Source organism: Adiantum capillus-veneris, chromosome 17 (genome assembly GCF_014529385.1).
Source record: "Adiantum capillus-veneris isolate H3 chromosome 17, ASM1452938v2, whole genome shotgun sequence".
Classification (NCBI taxonomy): Eukaryota; Viridiplantae; Streptophyta; class Polypodiopsida; order Polypodiales; family Pteridaceae; genus Adiantum; species Adiantum capillus-veneris.
The window spans coordinates 90,790,453-90,812,572 of NC_140947.1; the positions used below are offsets into that span (position 1 = coordinate 90,790,453).

The 22,120-nt window shown below is 44.0% G+C and overlaps 1 protein-coding gene across 1 annotated transcript; it reads right to left on the bottom strand.

Moving 5' to 3' along the window:
* Positions 1-728: 728 nt before the first annotated feature.
* Positions 729-21,620, bottom strand: LOC147437690 (uncharacterized). Its single transcript, XM_086485983.1, has 3 exons — positions 21,379-21,620; positions 20,558-20,680; positions 729-1,157 (listed from the first exon to the last, which is right to left on the bottom strand). The coding sequence occupies exons 1-3, from the start codon at positions 21,530-21,532 to the stop codon at positions 928-930; spliced, it is 507 nt and encodes a 168-aa protein (XP_086342109.1). The 5' UTR covers positions 21,533-21,620; the 3' UTR covers positions 729-927.
* Positions 21,621-22,120: the final 500 nt, after the last annotated feature.

Sequence of the window (22,120 nt, forward strand, 5' to 3'; positions counted from 1 at the left end):
CCAGGAGGAACCTGAAGTGAGGATTGTAAAGGCACGATCGCCTGCCAGTTCCAAGGTTTCTGCATTCAGTCAAAATCTAGAGTGAATCAGTCCCAAAGAGCAACTCAGTTTGAAGGGCAATATCTGCATTAATCATTCTAATATCAGTTAAATAGCACCTTCATTAATGTGCAATGAAAATCAATCACCAAACCGGGTCACGCCCAGACAAGTGTTCCTAAAAACATGCCATGGGAAAATCTCTACAAGGAGACCCAAATCAATCACGATGCTTCTTTCTTGTGACACATCGAGGCCATTTGTCTCATTCCAGCCCTAGACCTGATAGGAAAAGTCCAAGGAGCCTTAAATTTCCAAACAGACTTGACTTCCATCGCACTGTCACCGAAAGAGCAATGTGTAATCTCTAGGTGCACCAAAATATCCAGATAAATCAAGCAAATGAGTTTGCTGCAAATTACATGACATCTGAAGAGCATCAAACATGCTAATAACAAATTCTCCTTCAGTATCACTGCGAGAATTGAATGTTCCGACACTTCGAAAATCAAACCACAAAACAAATGCCATAGTAAGCACCACAATGCCTACAATAATTAAATTTTCTGATACACCATTCAGAAATCAAAGCATCAAACAAAGGCTACACAGGCACCCACCCAAATGCCTTCTTATACAAAATTGTCACAGAGAGGGGGACTGACAGAGAAAATGCCAAAGTAACCCCATTCACGGAAGTTTTTTCAAGTTCGCATAATTACTATTCTGTCAACTGGCGTTAGTTCATCTCAATCGACAAAGCCACAGTCAGCATACAAAAAATGCTTACATCCAACAACTGTTAGCGGTGTTAAACGTCCCGTATTTCTATAAAGAATACTACTCTTCACCGATTTGAAAGAATGTGTGATGAGACCTTACATGATTTCAGGCAACACCTCTTCCCTTGCTGCTAGAAGGTAAATTCTTTACAAGTAAATAACAATCTGGGGGCTCAATATCAGTGTAGTAATTTTCTATTTTTTCTCTCACTTCAAATCCAAATTTCTGATAAAAAGCAAGGGCTTCCTGATTATTAGTTTGAACATGCAAATAAATCTCTGAAACAGTCACATCCTGCCTGCAAAGATCCAGTATGTGTTTCATCAGTTTTGACCCTGCAACAATCAATAACCTCGTAAGTGGGTGCTAGTATAGACTTATATTACAATAACATCTCCATCCCTAAACCAGCTAGCAAATCTAATCTGCTCCAAATCAGCAGAGAGCCTGAGAAAACATTTAACAATAAACTCAACTCTTCTTCTTGAGCCCATTTAAAAATCCACTGAGGAATAAACAATGACAACATCAAGCCATGAACAAGATTCAGTGCCAATCCAAAAAGGCAGGGTAACTTTATACCGTGAAGGTACTGTTACCACACTTCAAATCAATTATGGAGCATTCGAAACACTGACATTCATTACTTCCATATAAGGAATGCACAACTTCTAAGGCCAACGGTCTTGCTGCTATTCCTTCTTAAGGGACCCACCGTGGTGGGTATTCATAAAGCGCAGCGTAGTCTGGGGTTGGCAACGTCCTTGTAGAAGGGGCGGTTCCTAGGGATTGCTCAGCTGGCCGCTCCTTACCCTTTTGATGATCCCGTTTTCTCCTAAACTGCCCTTTAATTATATAGATCACGCGCATGAAGCAGAGACGGCCACCCCCGGTACGCCTCGCACAGGGCTGTCGTACCATAGGTATACCAGAAAAAAAGGACAAGGAGGACGAGCAATAAGAAGGCCCCTATCTGCAACAGAGCCTGCTGATATCGCCTGCGCAGACGAGTGCCCAAGTGCTTTGAGTTCTAGGGCGCGCCGGCTGGGGCGCACTTCTGTTCCACCATCGTTCAAACGATCCGGGGGCCTGCGCGAGAGCCGACAATGGCCATATTTGGCGCAATGCAATAATAAAACGCTTCAGAGGGACAGGGTTAGAGTCACCCCCAGCCTGTCTATAAACGAAGGAGTCGTCGTCAAGGCCAATAACAGTGACAGAAATAGGGTCTACATCAAGAGGATCCTTTTGCACACTCCATGCCCGACGGGATGGGGATAAAGGCCTCGTTAGAGGCTCCCGGTGGTGAACCTCAGCACTTCGAAAATCGGCGAAGGAAGACGGCGGCTGGTGCGACACCCTTGGAGCGTGAGTGGCCGTGCTACCACCTGGTGTCATAAACCGCAAAAAGGCCCGAGCCACATGAGCTATTAGTTTCAGAGCTCTGCAAACCCAAACCAAAGCCAATATTTAAAGGGATCTGAGAGGAATTATCCTCCCTGGAACTTTGAGCCATGCGCTTGTGAAGATCCTTTGCGAGGTTTTCACGCATTTTTTCGTCGTTCATTCAACCTTCTCCTGGCTAGTTGACCAGCATATCGTATTCAAGAGAGAGCAACCACCCGCTTGTAAGATATGGGTAGCTCAGTTTAGATGGGCATAGCCGCCGCCCGGTGGTGGGATACAGGCAGCTATCGTGAGTTAGACGACACCCGCTGGCCACCCTCCTCCGGGGAGGGAGTTGCATCTGCCCAACTACGCAGGGTGAGGTTTAGATAGCTGTCCGCTTCCTAGAAACGATGGGCCATTCTGTGGTGGGTTGGCATGTTAGAGCCCTATTGAAGGCCTGGATAGGAACCTTGGGCGGAGGCCATTTCAACAAAATGGTTACGCACCGAGGAGTGCATGGCTATATACCTCAAGGATTGTCTCCTCAGAGCATCCTCGTTGGGCACTTTAGGTACCCATTTGAGAGTTATTCTTTCATTCATAATTGACCTTTTGTCTTTTACCCCTCCTTTATATGGTTACAATTCTAAAGGGGGGGAGGGACACAAGAGACCCTAAGGAGGAAGGCGCCGAGGCCTTCACCAGGACGACACTTGGAAAAGGGGCTGGTAGAGGCCCACACTCCCCTTTTCCCTAAACTGTACCCTCCCCAACTGGAGTAGGGTTATATGTATGGTAATAGATCATATGTATGGTAATAGATCATAAGTGTACACAGCTAGTATATATTAAATAGTAGCATGAGTCAAGAGGAGGCTATTAATCACGGTGCGGGCCCCACTGATTTATCGAAGGGTTTATAAGACAAAAGAAGGATGAGAAAGCTGACCGACTGGAAGACCGAAACACCTACGAGAAACTGAGCAACAATTAATATCAAGGGGTTATAAGGTATGGAAAAGCTCAGTTTACCCCCACCAAACATAATTCGTTTCACGATAAGCCTCAAGTGGTCAGGCGCGTCGGAATAATAGTCGTCGTCACTAGCAATCTGAACAAACTCGACCTCCCGGACGAAGAGATGCGCGGATATGATAGCAAGGCATGCGGGAAGAAGGGAACTCCCCATATCTTGAACGGCGAGTCGGCAGGTCCTTTCCCGAGCGACAAACTCTTGGGCCTTCCCTTTACCCAAGACCTTATTATAGGTCGACACAAACGGAATGGAAAGAAATTTACCGAGGGTAATAAGGCTCGTCAATTGCATAAGCTGAAAGGTTGCAGCTTTGAGCTCAATTGAGACAGAGCATTCTCATACTTAAAGGTTGGTGACCTAACACCTTGCCCATTGGTCATTTACTTGCCCTCTTCATTTACCTTCTCTCTCATTCATACCAAGAGAAGAAATAGGCTACTCCCATTTCATACAGAGAAGCTTGTGTACATGCACATGAACTTGAGGCTCATATCCAAAATCAAAGAGCGAGGCTATGAGAGAATGGAGGTCACATTGGAAATGCTCAAGAAGGAAATGAGGATGGCTTGCTTGCCTTGCAAGAGATTTAGGAATCCATTGCAGAGAGTACTACAAGTGCGATAGAGCCTATTTCCAGTGTTGGTATCAATCGTATTGGGACATCATGCTCAGTTTGGTGATGAGAATGAGGATGAGGACGAGGACAAGGATGATGGTGATGGTGATGACGGTGCCGCTTATGACGATGAGGATGTGAGCTATGGTGAGAGTTAAAGCTCACTGCGCCTGGCCACCTGCTTATGGTGTTGAACCTCTACTTATGGTGTTGACTCTACAGTTTAGATTCTAGCCTCTAGTCTCTACTTATGTTTTGGATTTACGAGACTACTATACGACTCCTTTTTGTTTGGAGGTTACTACATTACTTTGAGGCTTCATCTCTCCACTTTTTGTTCTTCGTCTACATGCCTGATTGACTGATGGTCATTGATTGATTGGTGTAAGAAGTGCACATTGAGCAACAAGCTAGTCTCTAAATTCAAATTTCTAAAGTTTCTTATGGTTTTGTGTTTGTGTATAAAGTTTTAAACATGGTGGTGTAGTATGTAGGCTTTTAAGCATCCTATGTGGTAGACTATCTGACGTGTGGAATTTCCGAGTAGTTTGATCCGTACTTCAACACCCGTGTGCGTCCGACATGTGGTTGACGTATGGAAAAACTATGTACCTCTCTAGCGATAGAGAGGGGGGCCCTTGGAGGTGTCAAAGTTGACGATGCGGAAGCGTATAGACCACGGAGAGAGAGAGAGAGAGAGAGAGAGAGAGAGAGAGACTCCTGAACCAACCAACCTTGGCAATGAGATAACAAATGAATACAATGGGGGCTAAGGGTTTCTTATATAGAGACCTCAATAAATTGCCCTACCAAGATTTTGACAAATAAGTGAAATAAATCCCCAAAAGCCAATATAAATATTGGGATCACTTTGGGCAGTTCACTTGAGATGCCTACACCCTCTCTGCAGCTCGTAGTGGACATCAATAGTGAGACCAAGTCGATGTAGAAGCTACCATGGACACCCGAGCATCGGACGGGATACTGAATACACCTTGGTTTTGCTACCCTCGACTTTGTACCTTAGAAAATGCCATCTTGTGCATCGGTTGCCTTGTAGAAAATTGAACTGTAGACCACACTATGTCCAAAAATCCCCATTCGTGAACTTCACGTCCAAAAATAATACTCCAAGATAATGAACTAATGGAACACATCTTGTCCATGATCCAACCAACAACAATGGATTGGTGCACGCAGACATAGTGTTTTAGACGTTTGATTGGTTCCTTGCCAGATGCAAGTGCCTTGAACTTCGACCTACGGGTTCAAACACCGATAACTTGAACTCCAACACAAGGGTCCAAATTATTTATACGGAGAACTTCTAGCCCCCCCTACCACTCACAAGCCTCTCTGGCTGAAGCAGAGGCGGCAACTGTCCTTTGACTAGAAATCTAGTGTCGTGGCCACTGCGGTCACCACCACGTGTGCCATGCCGATCTTTGTCAAATCTTTATTGCCGTAATCTCTGTCCAACTTGCCTTGAACTTTGTCATCATGTGAGTTCCTGCTTTTGCCTTTCGTTTCAAACTCCGGAGCCAAACAAAGCGTCATGTCACATTCATAACAATTGTTGTCGAACCTCGTGGGTACCGAGGTAGCTAACTAAGTACTGATACTTGCCATCCTTGTCAAGCTTGCCTTTGCCTCTGTCCCCTAGCGAACTTGTCCATTTGCTTTTGACTTCACAATCTCGAGCCAAACAATTTGCCAGTTTCCTTGAGAGTTGTGGTTGAGCATTGGCCGCTAACTAGATGGTGGTCAATTTGCTATCCATGGCTCTTTGTTGATTTTGGTCAATGTTGTTGGCGTCTGAGCAAGGGTGGGCTTTGTTGAAGTTGCAAAATCTGGATTTTTATACTACTACTCGCACTCCAAGGGCCGCATACAACTCCACAAAGCTGCACCAAAATCTGCATGCGAGAGAGCTAAAAGCGCGAAGCAGAAGGGACCGGTAGGTGCACGTCGCGATGTAGTGCAGGATTGGGGCAAGAAGCAAGAGGCGGAGTGCAGCAGAGAGGAAGCGCTAGGGATCGAAACAGAGAGAGAGAGAGAGAGAGAGAGAGCTCACGTTTTTTGGGAAAACTTAAAAAGTGAGTTTTGGGTTTTCCCACTTTTATTCTAAGTGACTTTAAAAAATGTGTCCAGGTTCACATTGAACCTAGAAAAAGTATAAAAATGTACAAAACGGGGTTATTTAGGCCTTTGACCCAACAACCTCCCACTTAAAGGCATAAATGACGCCTTTAAGTTAACCGACTCCCACCAACTGTATGCAATGCTCATGTTGAGCCTTAGCAAAACTCTTGGTGAGAACATCTGTAGGGTTATCCTGTGTATGGATCTTAGTCAAGGTGACTAGACAATCCTCCAATACCTGACGTATGAAGTGGTACCACATATCTATGTGTTTGGTACGTGCATGAAACATGGCATTTTTTGCTAAATAGACAGCACTCTGGCTATCACAACCCAACACGGGTGTACGAGCAGGCATGCCAAGTTCTTTTGCAAGTCTGCCCAACCAAATGGCCTCCTTTGAAGCCTCTGTGGCTGAAATATATTCAACCTCAGTAGTACTCAATGCCACAATTTTTTGCAACCTAGAACACCAAGAGACTGCACCACCAACAATGGCAAATACATATCAACTGGTAGATTTCCTGGTATCCATGTCACCTGCCATATCTGCATCACAATATCCCTGCAACTTTAAGTCACTTTTCCCATAACAAATACGCTTTGATTGTGTACCTTTCAAATATCTTAAAATCCATTTGACAGCTTCCCAATGCGCTTTGCCAGGATTCGACATGTATCGACTAACAACTCTCATTGCATAAGCAATGTCGGGACGAGTGGCAACCATAGCATACATAAGAGAACCACAAGTTGATGCATAAGGGATTCCCTTCATTGCTTTCAATGCCACCTCATCCTTTGGGCAATCTGCTTTGCTAAGCTTAGTGTATGGAGGTAAAGGTACCCCAAGAGACTTAGCATCAGCCATATTAAATCTATCAAGTACTTTTGCAATGTACCTTTCTTGAGATAAAAACAGCAATTTCAGCTTTCTATCTCTTCTAATATGCTTGCCCAAAATATGCTCTGCATCACCCAAATCCTTCATAGCAAATGCTGAATTTAGCTTACGTCTCAGAGCATCGAGACTAATCTTATGTTTCCCGGCAAGCAACATGTCATCAACATAGAGAACAAGTATGATGGGACTACCATCTTCATCCCTTTTCGTATACAAACAATGATCTGCATGGCTGCGTTTAAAGCCTTGAGACAGCATAAAAGTGTCAAACTTCTTATACCACTGTCGTGATGATTGTCTCAAACCATACAGAGCCCTCTTCAGTTTGCATACAAGTTCCTCGCGTATAGGAACTACAAAACCTTCACGTTGTTTCATGTATATGTCCTCTTCAATGTCACCATGCAAAAAGCTGTCCTTACATCCATTTGATTCAATTCCAAATCAAGCACCGCAACGAGAGCATAAGGATACGTAAAGTTGTAAGCTTTACAACAGGAGAAAAGATTTCTTGAAAATCAATTCCTTCTTTCTGTGCATATCCTTTTGCAACCAATCTTGCCTTGTACTAGGGTTTTTCATCCACAATCTTAACCTTGTATACCCATTTGGTAGGAAGAGCCTTTCTCCCTTTAGGCAATGGTACAAGATCCCAAGTATCATTTGCATGCAAGGATTTCATTTCCTCTTGCATCGCAAGCTCCCACTTACTGCTTGACTCACATGATTTGGCCTCTTTATATGTAAGAGGTCCACCCTCATCAGTCAACATTACATGATCCAAAGAGGGGTTAAATCTTTGTGGTTGCCTTCTCAAACGAGCTGACCTGCGTACCCAATGACCTACATTCTCAGGCAACGGTTCTACATCATAAGGCAACTCATTTTCAACTCTATCATGCTGCTGAGAATCATTTTCAGCCAATTCAGGTGGCTGTCCATCCTCATTAGGAGCATCAAAATCATGTCCTACCTCTTCTGGCTCAAGGTTAACCGGCTGATTATCAATTTCAGCTTGCGGTAATGCATCATGAGGCTCTTTTTCAACATCAATGGGTGGCACGGAAGACTGAAATCTGACTATTTTCTTGTCAGCATCAGATTTTGTAGCATTCTTAAGCAATTTTGCCTCATTGAACATTACATCTCGACTGCGTATTACCTTTCTAAATTGTGGAAACCACACTCTATAGCCCATTTCACTTTCTTCCCCATAACCTAAGAAGACTCCTTTAATGAACTTCATATCAAGCTTTGTTCTCAAGTCATTGCGTACATGAACAAAAGCTTCGCAACCAAATACTCTCAAATGATCATAAGAGGCAGGTTTGCCAAACCAAACCTCCTCTGGAATGTCATTTTTCAGCGTACTATTAGGAGAGCGATTGCAAATATGAACTGCAGTTTTCAACGCCTCCCCCAAAAACTCTTGGAAAAGATTAGCGGTGGAAAACATGCAGCGCACTCTCTCGCATAAAGTACGATTATCTCTCAGCCACACCATTAGAAGACGGATTATAAGGGGCTGTCAACTCCCTTTTAATTCCATTTTCATCACAAAAACGCTGAAATTCGACAGATACATACTCTCCTCCATTATCAGATCTGAGACATTGAAGCTTAGTACTCTTTTGCGTAATGACAAAAGCATGAAACTTCTTAAAAGCATTAAAAGTCTCACTCTTACTTTTCAACAAACACACCCATCCTTTCCTAGTACAGTCATCAATGAATGTAACAAAATACAACGCACCACCAAAAGACTTAACATGCATAATGCATACATCGGAGTGAATAAGATCAAGAGGATTAGCTTTGCAAGAGACACCAGAGTAATAAGAAGATTTCTTTGCTTTCCATAAAGACAATAGTTATAAAAATCCAAGTTTTTGCCTTTTACATCACCTCTTTAGAGAGGGTTTTTGCCTTTTACATCAACCCTCTTTAGAGAGGAAAGCACATCAATACCCTTTTGGCTCATATGGCCAAGTCTCTTATGCCACAATTCCGTGTGTGAAGCAACGTCAACAATAGCAAGAAACTTGCCAGGCAAAGCTTTGCATCGAAGACAAGGTTGCATCCGTACGGTACGGTACGGTTCTGTACGTACGGATAGATAGTGTACGTTTTTTTTTTCCCCCCCTTTCACAAATTTTTTTTTTGTTATTTTGTTTTTTTAGGGACATCTTGCCATTGAGCAATGGACTAATGTATCCAAATTTGTATGAGGATTGATAATCAGTCCTCAATCTTGACTCTTGATGTTTTATGTATTTTGATTCCGGTATCATGGTATGTTGAAGTTTTAAGTTTTAACTTTTCGCAATCGTGACTCATGTTTAGTGCTATTGAAATTTGACTAAGTGATGTAATCTAAGAGTTAAGTACGGATAACATTTGAAGCAAAATATCTAATGGACATTGAAGCAGTATCTAATGGATGTTTGAAGTAGTATCTATGTCTAGACTCTATGTAGTTCCTAGTATGTATAGACTGAAAAAGGCTAAAGTCACTATTCTTTTTATTGTTATAAATGTTACGTACTGGTCTCGTACCTTAAGGCCGATCCGTACAGAAGTACGTACCTTACGTACTGATTCATAGTTACCAGGAACGGGAATGCGGAACGGGAACGCGAAACAAAATTCCATTCCCTGTTATGAGTACTCACGTTTGAAACACGGAACGGGGATTCGTAACAGGAACTTGGAATGGGAACGGGGAACGGAGACCTGAAAATGGCCATTCCCTGTTACTATGTACTGATTACGTACCGTACACTCCGTACCTTTCCACCTTGATCGAAGATAGTACAAAGTACCTCTTTTAGACCCTTGTGCAACAAGCATAGAGCCCTTAAGCAACTTCCATGAACCCCCAGCAAAGATGGTAGTATAACCATGTGCATCTAACTGGCCAACAGATAGCAAACTTTTCTTAATGCCTGGTACAAACCTGACATCATTCAACACAAGCTCTTGACCATTGTTGAGAGCCAAACGCATAGTATCCATTCCCTCAATATTGCAAGCAAAATTATCACCAAAGTACACTTGCCATAATTGCATGCAGTATATGTAGCAAAACGCTCCAAAGATGGAGTCACATGGAATGAAGCACCAGAATCCACTATCCATGACTGGGATAGGCCATCATTAGCACTGAGCAATGCATCAATGACATCTTTCTTCGAGATAATCATGTCTTTTGCATTAGCTATCACCAAATCTGAGGGACGTGAAGCCGCAACCAAGATTTCCTAAATGTCTGACAACTCCACAATGACCACACTAGAGTATACATTTGCATTCTCAGCATCCCAGGAGGAATCACCTGCTAATTTTTCCCCTTTCTTCTCATCTTTCTTCTTCTTATGTTGCGTTTCCTTCTTCCTTTCCTACTCTTTCTTGAAATACCTGCAATCGGGTTTCTTGTGACCCTTTCTGCCACATTGATAACAAGTGACATACTTATCATTTGTCTTGCTCTTACTTCTATTTTGAGTCCTGTTGCCCACATCACACTTTTGATTTCTACCTCTTGCATTGTAGGCAGAACTGAAACCGGCCCATGGTGGGGCAGTAGGCGTTGGCTTTCACCCGAAATTCTTTACTTTAGACACGCACACAGAGCACTTTGCAAAGAGAACCTGCGACGGGAATTAACACTTGAATACACACGGCTCGGAAGCTAGAATGCCCCGAGCAGACGCCGACAACCTGTAGGCCCCAAAATTGGCGTCCCTTTCGGTATTTCTTTATACTTTGAGAGGGTAAATTCACAAAGTAGAGTCTTGGGAATCCTTTGTCTATATCCAACTAGATACCACTTGATTTGGCCAAATTAACAGCCCCAAAACTTGCGTGAAACCAATTCCCTTGCTGGAACTCGCTTCCACTGGCATAAACCCTCTGATTCTTGCCCAAAAACAGTAAATTCAGCACGCTGTATTTACTGGTTTTTGCTCTGTTTTCAGCCCCAAACAGTCCCCTAACTGTCCTCTACCAATGGGGCACTATTCCCAATGGTTTTGGCGTCCGTATGGCTGAAAAACAATCAATTTACAGCGCGACACAGCACTGAGAACGCACCTGTACGGTGAGGTTATGACCCTCACCGGTGCCTGCTTTGGAGCTACCCTGTTCCTGCTCAAGGAGGCTCTTGCCTCAGCACAAAAGCATGAACCCACACAATTGTACATCAATCAAATGAAGAGCCCTCTTGTGGGGCATCACATAACTGCACGTAGGGGAGAGAGAGAGAGCAGTGTGTAGCGTGCAGGGCATCACTCCTAGCACCACACTGTACATGGGAGGGAAAGAAAGCACTCCATAGATCTTAACCTGTGACAGATTCTCAATGAAGCATCCCCCCAGCATAAATCGAGCGCCCCTCTGCTGCCCTTGACCTGTAATGCATTTGTGAACAAATAGATGTAAAAAGAGGAAGATTTCCATGGCTGCCAAAACTTGCGTATCGCTGAAAACACAGCAAAACAGCCCTGTAAACACGTATATGTGCCTTCTAATGCTGAAAATGAGCTCCTTGGACCTAGGTCAAGTCATGGGAAGCTCAAAAAAGGAGAGAAATGGCTGAAAATCACAGTTATCAGCCTCCAAAACTGCCCCAAAAAGTCAGTTACGAGTTCTCTTCTCCCAGACTTGGTAAATTGACCAAAAAGTGCCACTTGGCACTCATACATACAATTTTCCCGCATTGGGCTTCTTGCTTAAAATCTCTCAACTGGTGCATCAGTTGACTTTGCAGCAGAGTAATAAAATGTTCCCCTGGTCATACCGAAGGTAATGACACGAACACATTTCACGGCCCAAAATAGCAGTTCCCTGATTTTTAGGAGATGCTTCCGTTGGGCTCCCACTGATCATTTGACCATCTATCCTCATTGGGACCGCATCCAAAAGTGAAATGTGGCCCAACTGTCGGATACTTTCTGTTGGTGATCCCACCTTGACTTTATGTCTTTATTGAGTTCACTTCCTAGTATCCACCAACTTGCTAAGTGCGACGAGGGGACCTACCTGATCTTGAACTGAGCCTAAACATCCTTTTACTTTACGAGTTCCAGTGCCGATCAACTTTCTGTCTGCGGGTGAAACTATCATTCACATTGGCCATACAATGTCCGACCATTTGCAACTTCAAAAAGAGGGTCTCAAAAATTAAACAAAAATCATTGGAAAGAAACCAACAACTAAAGTTAGCAGTTGCCACGTCCTCGTGACATACCCCCCTCTTGAAATCGCAAACGTCCTCGATTGCATACCATAAATACATGCCACTGATGATCTTGTGTTGTTAGCACTCTTTTATCATCGCATATATCTGCAAGAAAGACTGTCAAAACATGTGTACAAATTACTTAATGAGACCTTCATACTTTTGTCAAATTGTACACTGCTATTGCACTGAATCCATGAGTACATTTGATGCGCTAGCTCTATCATTACCCCTCCTTTGCAAACACTGGGTTGGGACATACATAGGTTGCAACCCAAAGACCTCAAGGTAAAGCTACAATACATTTGGTGACTCTGACACTTCATGCTCTTCCATCCACTTTCCATCCATAGATGGATAGTTCTTGAACTTCACCACATAGCATCTTGCAACCTGTCCCTTAACTTTTTACCTGTGCAAGAGGCTCTTGCCTTTGCAAACGAGCATAATTTCACAACATTGTAGCGTCACTACCCACGACCAAGTAAGCTCAAATTTCAAGATGATTTACCGATGCGCAAAGAATCCAAGCAATCGCCTCAGAGAATCGGTAAGCAGCGTGTCGCCTAGCAAACCCACATCACTCCCGCAGGAGATCTAATGGCCAATCTAGCATTGTGAGACCTCTCCCTATCTCATCTTGGTTCATATTTGCAAACCCTAAAACGCAGTAAAAAATCAACCCTAATTTGACCACTTTTTGGCAGGGCGAACATGCAGAACTTCCTGTCTGTCCTGTGAAGAGGAACCCTCTTCCATAATGCCCTTCCCTTTGTCGGCCATAGTGTAATCCCGCGTTCTTGTACTCTGTGTCTTTACCCAAAACAACCGAGGCTCACTCTTTGAGGAAAAAGTGATTGATGTCCCGGCAACGGAACCTTGAAACCGGCCCGTGGTGGGGCGGTAGGCGTTGGCTTTCACCCGAAATTCTTTACTTTAGACACACACACAAAGCACTTTACAAAGAGAACCTGCGACGGGAATTAACACTTGAATACACACACGGCTCGGAAGCTAGAATGCCCCGAGCAGACGCTGACAACCTGTAGGCCCCAAAATTGGCGCCCCTTTCGGTATTTCTTTATACTTTGAGAGGGTAAATTTACAAAGTAGAGTCCTGGGAATCCTTTGTCTATATCCAACTAGATACCACTTGATTTGGCCAAATTAACAACCCCAAAACTTGCGCGAAACCAATTCCCCTGCTAGAACTCGCTTCCACTGGCATAAACCCTCTGATTCTTGCCCAAAAACAATAAATTCAGCACGCTGTATTTACTGGTTTTTGCCCTGTTTTCACCCCCAAACAGTCCCCTAACTATCCTCTGCCAGTGGGGCACTATTCCCAATGGTTCTAGTGTCCGTATGGCTGAAAAACAATCAATTTACAGCGCATACACAGCGCTGAAAACGCACCTGTACGGTGAGGTTATGACCCTCACCGGTGTCTGCTTTGGAGTAGCAGTTAGCTACCCTGTTCCTGCTCAAGGAGGCTCTTGCCTCAGCACAAAAGCATGAACCCGAGGACGTGGCAAGAACTGCCACCTTCCCCACTGGACTAGCTACCCTGTTCCTGCTCAAGGAGGCTCTTGCCTCAGCACAAAAGCATGAACCCGAGGACGTGGCAAGAACTGCCACCTTCCCCACTGGACTTGCGTCTAATCTCTTCATTAAAAATAGACCCTCTCACACCGTCATACATGAGGGTGGGACTGTTGCTCAAAGAGACAACCAAGGTTTCCCAAGTATCTAGCAATGTCATAAGCAAGAAAATAGCTTTCAGCTTATCATCGAATTGCTGAAGCCCACTGTCCTGCAACTGACTCAGCACACTTGTAAAAGCACTCAAATGCTCAGAAGCTGACTTCGAGTCATCAAGCTGCATATTCACGAACTTTCGCATCAAATGCAACTGGTTCACAGGCATGGTGTTTTCATAATTCGACTTTAGCTTTTGCCATATTGCATAAGCAGAGTCCAAACGCTTGATGTCCGTCAAAATGTCATCGTTGATAGTCATTTTGATATAGGCCATAGCCTTCTTATTCAACCTGGCCCACTCTTCGTCAGACAAACCTGGCGGCTTATTCTCTTCCAATGCATCTTCACAATCCTTTAAGAAAAGGATACCTTGCATGCGTTCTTGCCAAAGGTCGAAACCTTGACCATCGAAACGTTTGACTTCCATCAAACTTTTAGTATCAGACACGGATGGAAGAAGCCATTTTAATTCAACCACAAGTGTGTATACAAGAGAGATGCAATAGGCTGAAAATTCAGCAAATAGGAGCAACCACAAGACTTTGCATACAATAGACCACAATGAAACTGTCCAAATCTGAAGTTTCAACTGAAAAGTGCAAATTCAAGCACCTGTACTCAGCTTTTCACTCAATTTGTCGCCACAAACATCAATACATGTGACCCCACAACTTTCATACACCTGCGTATTGCTGTTTTGACCTGTTATAACCTGTAAATCACCTGTTTTGACCTAAAAACAGCCTGTTTTGGGCTGTTTTGGCAGTTTTGGTGACCTTTGCGACCCCGGAAGCAAGGGGCTTCGCGATGGAAGCGAAATTGATCGCGGGAGAGCAATTTAACTCGCTGTCCAGCAGACTGCGTACGGCTGTTTTGAAACCCTAGGGCTCTAATACCAGTTGAAAGCGCGAAGCAGAAGGTACCGGTAGGTGCGCGTCGCGATGTAGTGTAAGATTGGGGCAAGAAGCAGGAGGCGGAGTGCAGCAGAGAGGAAGCGCTAGGGATCGAAGCACAGAGAGAGAGAGAGAGAGAGAGAGAGAGAGAGAGAGAGAGAGAGAGAGCTCACGTTTTTGAGTTTTTGGTTTTCCCACTTTTATTATAAGTGACTTTAAAAAATGTGTCCAGGTTCACAAAGTATAAAAATATACAAAAACGGGGTTATTTAGGCCTTTACAGCTATGTTGAAGGTACGAGGTCTAGACTCGCATAGTTACAAGGAATGGCCATTTTCAAGTCTCCCTTCTCCACTCCCCCTCCAACTTCCTGTTTCGAATCCCTGTTCCATGTTTAAAACGTGAGTATCCATAACAGGGAATGGCGTTTCATGCTCATTGTCGTTCCCCATTCCGAAAATCCGTTCCGGGTAACTGTGGTCTGGAGAATAATATATGCCTTCTCGTACTCCAAAGGGTTGGCCACACACAACTCCCAAGCCGCTTTGCCCTAAGCTGATTCACTTTCACACCTCTCCTTCCAAACCGGTTACAACACATCTTCGGGGCATTCTCGTGCAAGTGATCTTAATGGCTTATGCCCTGTAAGACATGAGCGGTGAAGACGGGAGCGCGCCCAATGCGCGATGAAGTAAGGGTAGGAGTGGCTAATAAGTCCGGGTCGAAGGACGAAGGTACCTCGAATAAATTCCAGAAGTCTCTCGTTTGCTCTGTCTACTCTTTTGTGGGACCGGTATGCTTTCAGAAAAGCACACGCCTGATGCTCTGATACTACCGTCACAAGACAGGCACCACGTGCCAATAGAAAAGAACAGACTAAACAGACTTTTAGCACTTCATTAACAATTGAACTGAGAGAGAGAGAGAGAGAGAGAGACGACACACGACACGGAGTGGTAGAATTCCACCCCAGAGAGTATTGGCCCCAAACCTTGGCGCCCCTTTTGGTATTTCTTTATATTGCATCAACTCAGTACAAGCCAATACTCCAGACTCTGCACCCTCTTCGGGAAGCATGCCAGAGAATGAGCCCTAACCTCATATTTAATCAAAACTCAAAAGCATCTGGTCCAAAAGCAATGCTCAAAAGCTGCCAACGTAAAATCCGAAATTCCGTACAACTGCCACGTTACCAATAAGCACAAAAGACAGAAATCCGTATAGCATGCCACGTCATCTGTCAGTGTGATTTTTGAAATTTTGCCACGTCAACTGCCAGCTTTGCAATTTCTTGTGTGTGTGTGTGTGTGTGTGTCCTACTTTATTTTAATTCTTTATGTCACTTGGGGCCCCATCGGACGGGGTCTCCATAAGTTGGTAGGAATTCTTCTTCTGTTACTTGTTCTTCTTAGTGTTTAGGCCCCTCGGCCGGCATCTGTAAGTTGACTCCATTCTTCAGGGTTTTGACACGTTAGCACTGTGTTACACAAAGCTTTCTTACAATTGCGCACTTTCCTTTCTTGACAAAACTGCGAGGCTACGATACATAAACTTCTTCAAATATATCACCATTCAAGAAAGCAGTAACAATGTCTGATTGATGTACATCCCATTTGTAACAGGCTTGGACACTCCAAGCAAGAAATCAATAGCAACACACGAACAGAAACTTCAAAAGCACTGAACTTTGATATATATATATATATATATATATATATATATATAGAGAGAGAGAGAGAGAGAGAGAGAGAGTCGACACGGCACGGCGGACCTTTCAATGTTTCTTTATCATTAATCATTGCAAAATACAACTCTCGAGGGACCTCTGCTCTCAGACTCTACATCAAAAATTCTCTGCAAAGTGAGGCCCCAAGGGCTCTTATAAACAATACATGGGATGCCCAAAAGCAAAGCCCCAAAAGCAATTAATTCAGAAGCACTTTCACCCAAAAGCTCTAGTCGCCAAAAGCTAACACTGAACATTCCCAAAACCAGCCAGCGTAATTTGCGAAAATCCGTACAGCCTCTCACGTGGCACCTGCAGCACAAATCACGGAAATTCCGTACGTCCCTGCCACGTCAACATCGTACATTCTGTCACATCAACATGTCAACGCATTTTATGGAAATCCCTTTCAAGGTTCAAGCGTCTGTCATTTAGGGTTTCGGGCCCCACGGCCGGTGCTTCATACGTTCTTCAAGTTAGTCTGTTCAGTTTCCCTTGTCCACTTGTCCATTTCTCTAACAGATGGTCATGACACGTCATCACTTTGTGACATACCCCCCTCTTGAAAGAATTGTAATCGCCCTCAATTACGCCTGTAAGAGAGAGAGAAAAGTCAACACAAAGCGGTAGAATTCCGCTTCCAAATGCATTAGCCCCAATCCTTGATTGATGATCATAAAGTACAACAGCTAGGAGGAGTGCTCTACAATCGCTTCTAAGCTCCTCTGTCAGCACCACCTCCACAGAAGACTTATAAATGTTACAAGGGGGCCCTAACTTTGCTTTTCAGTTGCTAAACACAAGGCCTCCAAAAGTTCACGCCAAAACCTCAAGCAAAAGCTGCCAAGCGATTGCACGCACAGCGCATTTTATAAAAATGGTTGCCACGTCATCTTTTTGCCAATTTTGGGTTATGCTTCAAATTTGTCCAGCCGTAATGTCTAGTTCACTTCATTAGTGCCAATATGGTACATCATTTGTGACATTCCAAGTGGTTCAAGATCTCTCGAGCATTAGTCATACTCCAAAAATGTCCGAGTGTCTGTCGAGTACGATTGACGAAGATGAAAGACCAAATCCTTGCATTGAGCCGATCCCAAGCATGCTAAAGCTTAGCAAGCTTCTCCAACTCCTTGGAAAAAAGAGACTTGTCCATAGGAGCCTTTGGCCGCTCAATCTTGTCTTGCATCATCAAGATAAGGTTATAGGCCTCCAATACCACCTCCATAGCACCTCTTGGTAGTTGATGGCATCCAACTTTTGATGCTGTGGAAACATTGGAACCTTCCTCTCATGGAACTCGTGCAACTCCTCACTGTGAATAGACTTTCGCAAACACTACAAAGCTACATAGACTTCTTCTTTTGTGTCCCCATCATGAGAACTCTCCGCAACAATCTTCTTCTTCATTGTACACTCCAAGGTTGCAAAGAAATCCTTCATAGCCAAACACAAGTCGGGCTTCAATAATGCAAGCAACCTCTCGTCAAAAGAAATCTCCAAACTCCTCAGCAAGGGCGACTACAACCTGCCCAAATCAATCCAAAATCAACCCCCTCTGCCACACAAAAGTCTCCAACCGGCTTGTCACGTGCGCATTGCACTTGGGCCACGAGCATCAGTCTTAGTTAGCTTAGGATCTAGCCTGGCACCTTGTGAGCCTCTGGAAGGACATCCATGATCAAGCAAGTCATAGTTGCATACCCTCACTTGCACACTACAATCACTTAAACATATAGGCATATGAACAATCACTTAGGTCATTTATTAATGAGCGACTTTGACATGACATTTATAAAAAGTAGGTAGGACAAATGGCTAAAAAACCTATAAGAGAGTCACTTGGCCTTCAGTTTTAGGACATAAAGCATCAACACTCAGTATTCAGCATTTAGTGTCATAAATTGCTGATGTGTCAAGCCACTGAAGAACGGAGTAAGCCTGCACAGCCCTGCCAAGGGGCCTAAACCCTAGAAGCAACAAAAGAAGCCAAAGCAATAGAAGTTTTACCAACTTGCAAAGTCTTGTCGAGTGGCCGTTTTTTAAAGAAGAGTTCCCGCCAACTTAGGGGACCCCGTGTGATGGGACCCAAGTGACTAAACACAGTAAAATAATGCGGGAGCACACATTAAATCTCTTGCGAAATTGGTGATGATGTGGCAATTGTATGGATGCCCCGCAAAATGCGCTGGCATGCTGAGGTGGCACTGTACGGACTGCCGTAATTTGCAATGGCTACTGACATGCAGATTGTACGGATTTTCAAACTTTTCGTTGGCAGCTTTTGGACCTGTTTCTTTTGAGTTTGAAGATTTTCATGTAACTGCTTTTCAAGGCAAAAGGCCTTTAAATATGTGCCGAGGGCTCATTCTCTGGCATGCTTCTGGGGAAGTGCAGAGCGCAAGTACCGGCATTGTACAGAGTTCAAGCAATATAAAAAAATACCGAAAGGGGCACCAAGGTTTGGGGTCAGTGCTCTCTCGGGTTGGAACTCCATCACTCCCCGTCTCGTGTGTCGTCTATCTCCTTTAGTTCAGTTGAAGTGCTTAAAGTTGTTCAGTCTGTTCTTTTCCGTTGGCACGTGGTGCTCGTCCCCGTGACATTTAGCCATTGTATTACCATTTGTGCAAGTAATCTAAAGCAAGTACTTGCTCTTGCAATAGAGCAAAAGGGATCTTGAGGGTGGTTAGGACCCTGACATGCAGTGTCATCTCTCTTATCTCTCTCTTTCATTGTGTTCACTTCAGTTTCTCTCAAATGAAGTAACCTTGCGAAGTACTAGATCTAAATTCAAATCTGTAAACCCTTCTGCTGCATCTGACACGGCTGGCTGAGTATTTGCAAAGGTCTTGATCACGAATCCTTGCACTTGAATCACCTTCTGATCTTCAAAATGCAGCTCAGATCTCGTCCAACTCACGCTGAAAATCAGCAACACTCCTCAGTCGTCTATTGGCTGAAAAACGATTGTACACCACGGTTCTTTGCAACAAATTCGTAGCAAACACCGTTCAGCCCCCTCTCGGAGCAAAAACGGTAAGCTTTCTACGATGAAAAACACCACCACATCGCCCTCATGCTGGCTAAAAATCGCAGCCTCAAACAACCCTCCTCATGCTCCGGATCCACGAGACATCGCCAAGCCTAGCTTTGAAGAGAGAGAGAGAGAGAGAGAGAGAGAGAGGGGGGTCAAGTCTAGAGGGGCACAACTCTGCAAAATAAGAGAGTACAAGGCTCTAGCACAATGGAATGCCAAAAAAATGGGGTCACCCCACCCACCCTACATAGGGGGTCGACAAAACTACCGACCCAGATCCTAAAATCCCTAAACCCATAAATGGGGGAAAAATAAGGAAAAACAGGGTCCCCAACAAAAAGGCCTACAAATGGCCAGGCAGACAAAAAGTGGAAAACCCCCCCACATGCCTAGAATCTAGAAAAGCCTCACAAGGGCGGGCACAACCACAAAGAAGCCCTCACTCTCAAGATCCAAACAGAAAACCCAATTGATGACTTCTGAAACTCTAACACTCAGATGAACTGACACCCCTCCAACTTAAGATGAGGGCCACAAAGCTGGCTGAGGTCCAAGAAGCAACGAAACAAGGAAAGTCAACGGTTATAAAGGAGGAAAAGCTATGATCAAAGATTTCAAGAGTACACCACCAGTCTCAAAGACATGGACTAAGGTCTTTTCCACAAGTAGACACATTTATGCACATGGTGATTTTCTACCATTGTAATGTTAAGCTCTCATGATTCATCAGAGCCTTAAGGATATTTCCACTGCACCTTTTTTTCCTTTTTATTATGATGCCCAAATCAATGATGTATTTGTCAGTCTTATAGGTCGATTTCAGTCTCCAAAGGATGTGAATCTCTCTCTCTCTCTCTCTCTCTCTCTCTCTCTCTCTCTCTCTCTCTCTCTCTCTCTCTCTCAAAGTACAAAGAAGCAAAGAGCAAAAGCATATGAAGCTTTCACAAACTAATTTGCTTCACAATAGCTCAAAAAGACACTATGCAACGTACCAATACCAAGTCGTCGATAAGAAGCCAGAATACCAAAAGTCATGATGTATAGCCGCATCACATTGGCATTAACCCGGTCAAGGCGACAAGCGATAGAGCCCACACAGATGTCTCCATAGTAGGCTGTCATTCAATCATACAAGTAATGCTTGAACTCTCTGCATTTAAATCTTCAAAAAATTATGCTTAAAACTTTGAAACCAGCCAAGAGTTATGTAGCAATGTGTTTTCCTTGCTATGACTACTTTCCTTTTCAAGTGGAAAGGAAAAACCTCCTACCATACAATTTTGCAGCTTATAGGAAGAGGAAGACATTATTCATTCAAGAAGCAGCTGCAAAACAAACCCTGGTAGTGTTTATAACCATGTTTTAGCTTTGAATGGACTAAACAAAATGCCTTCGTACCCTTTCAATTTTGCTAGTCGAGATGAGCTCCTAATCAACAGGACTTCCATCTACATTAAAGACTAGATAGACTTCACCAACTGGCTGATACAATGGTAAAATCGCATGGGGCTAGTGGCAAGAATATGAAGTGAATATGCAGCTTGAGACAATGGCGGGATGCAATAAACATTGCCAGCAGTCTTGCTGTTGTTTACTCTGGCATCAATCTATGCTTACAAAAGTGGAATGAATATGGGCAAAGTTCAAAGTCAGTGTGAGCTCGTATTCATTCATACATAAGTATCAAATGTTGTGTGTGTGTGAGTGTGTGTACAAAAGGGAAAAAAAAGTGGGTGTGTGTGTGTGTGTGTGTGTGTTTTTTGTTGTGTGTTGGGAGGGGGGGGGGGGGGGGGGGGGGGGGGGGGGGCTGTACCTAATTTGGTGAAGTCACCGGAAGAGATGGCATCGGTGTAGTAGCGGCCATCGTACTTGACAGGGAAAATAGCGATATTGAGCTTGGTGAGCAGCATCAGATTCTTGTCGCGGACATTGTCGAATGAGACAGGCACATCATGTGCCCGCCCCATCCCCCTCCTCGTCGAACCCCTGTCTCTATTTTACGAAAGCAGACAGACGCCCCGCAAAAGGAAGTGTCAAAACTCCAACGTGTCGTGCCATTAACTCCTACAATCACAACTCTTCGTGGTTTACAACATAAGGTCATGGTAAAGAGTTGAACTCTCGGGAGCACCTGTGGACCGTTGGATGAAGCTTGTCGATTAGTGCCACGTGAGGCCACTCATGAAAAACTTTTTCCTCTCTCTCTCTCTCTCTCTCTCTCTCTCTCTCTCTCTCTCGGAGTCTTGTCTCGCCCGGATTTGCAGGGCACACAGGTCGGATCATCGTGCTGCTTCCACATGTTGGGGGGGGGGGGGGGGGGGGGGGGGGGCGGAATCCCTCCCCCTTTTATAATAGTATAGATATGTAAGATTTTACTTTTTTACATTATCACCATGATGCGGAGCTCGTTCCAATCTAGCGGTAGACAATGAAATTTACCATGATCACAACAAGAGGTTTCTTACTTTTTCTTTGAAAAGATGCATTAACCAAGTATCATCTTATGAAGACCTAAGATGTGCCCAACATTATAAATATGTCTTCTTTTTGTTAAT

Bases quoted from the DNA above. Each gene is read 5' to 3' on its own strand.
- LOC147437690 (XM_086485983.1), bottom strand. From the start codon at position 21,532: ATGGGGCGGGCACATGATGTGCCTGTCTCATTCGACAATGTCCGCGAC. The intron at 20,681-21,378 runs GTACAGCCCCCC...ATTGAATGACAG, and splicing joins CGGTGACTTCACCAAATTAG to CCTACTATGGAGACATCTGT. The intron at 1,158-20,557 runs GTACGTTGCATA...TGATTGTTGCAG, and splicing joins TTATCGACGACTTGGTATTG to GGTCAAAACTGATGAAACAC.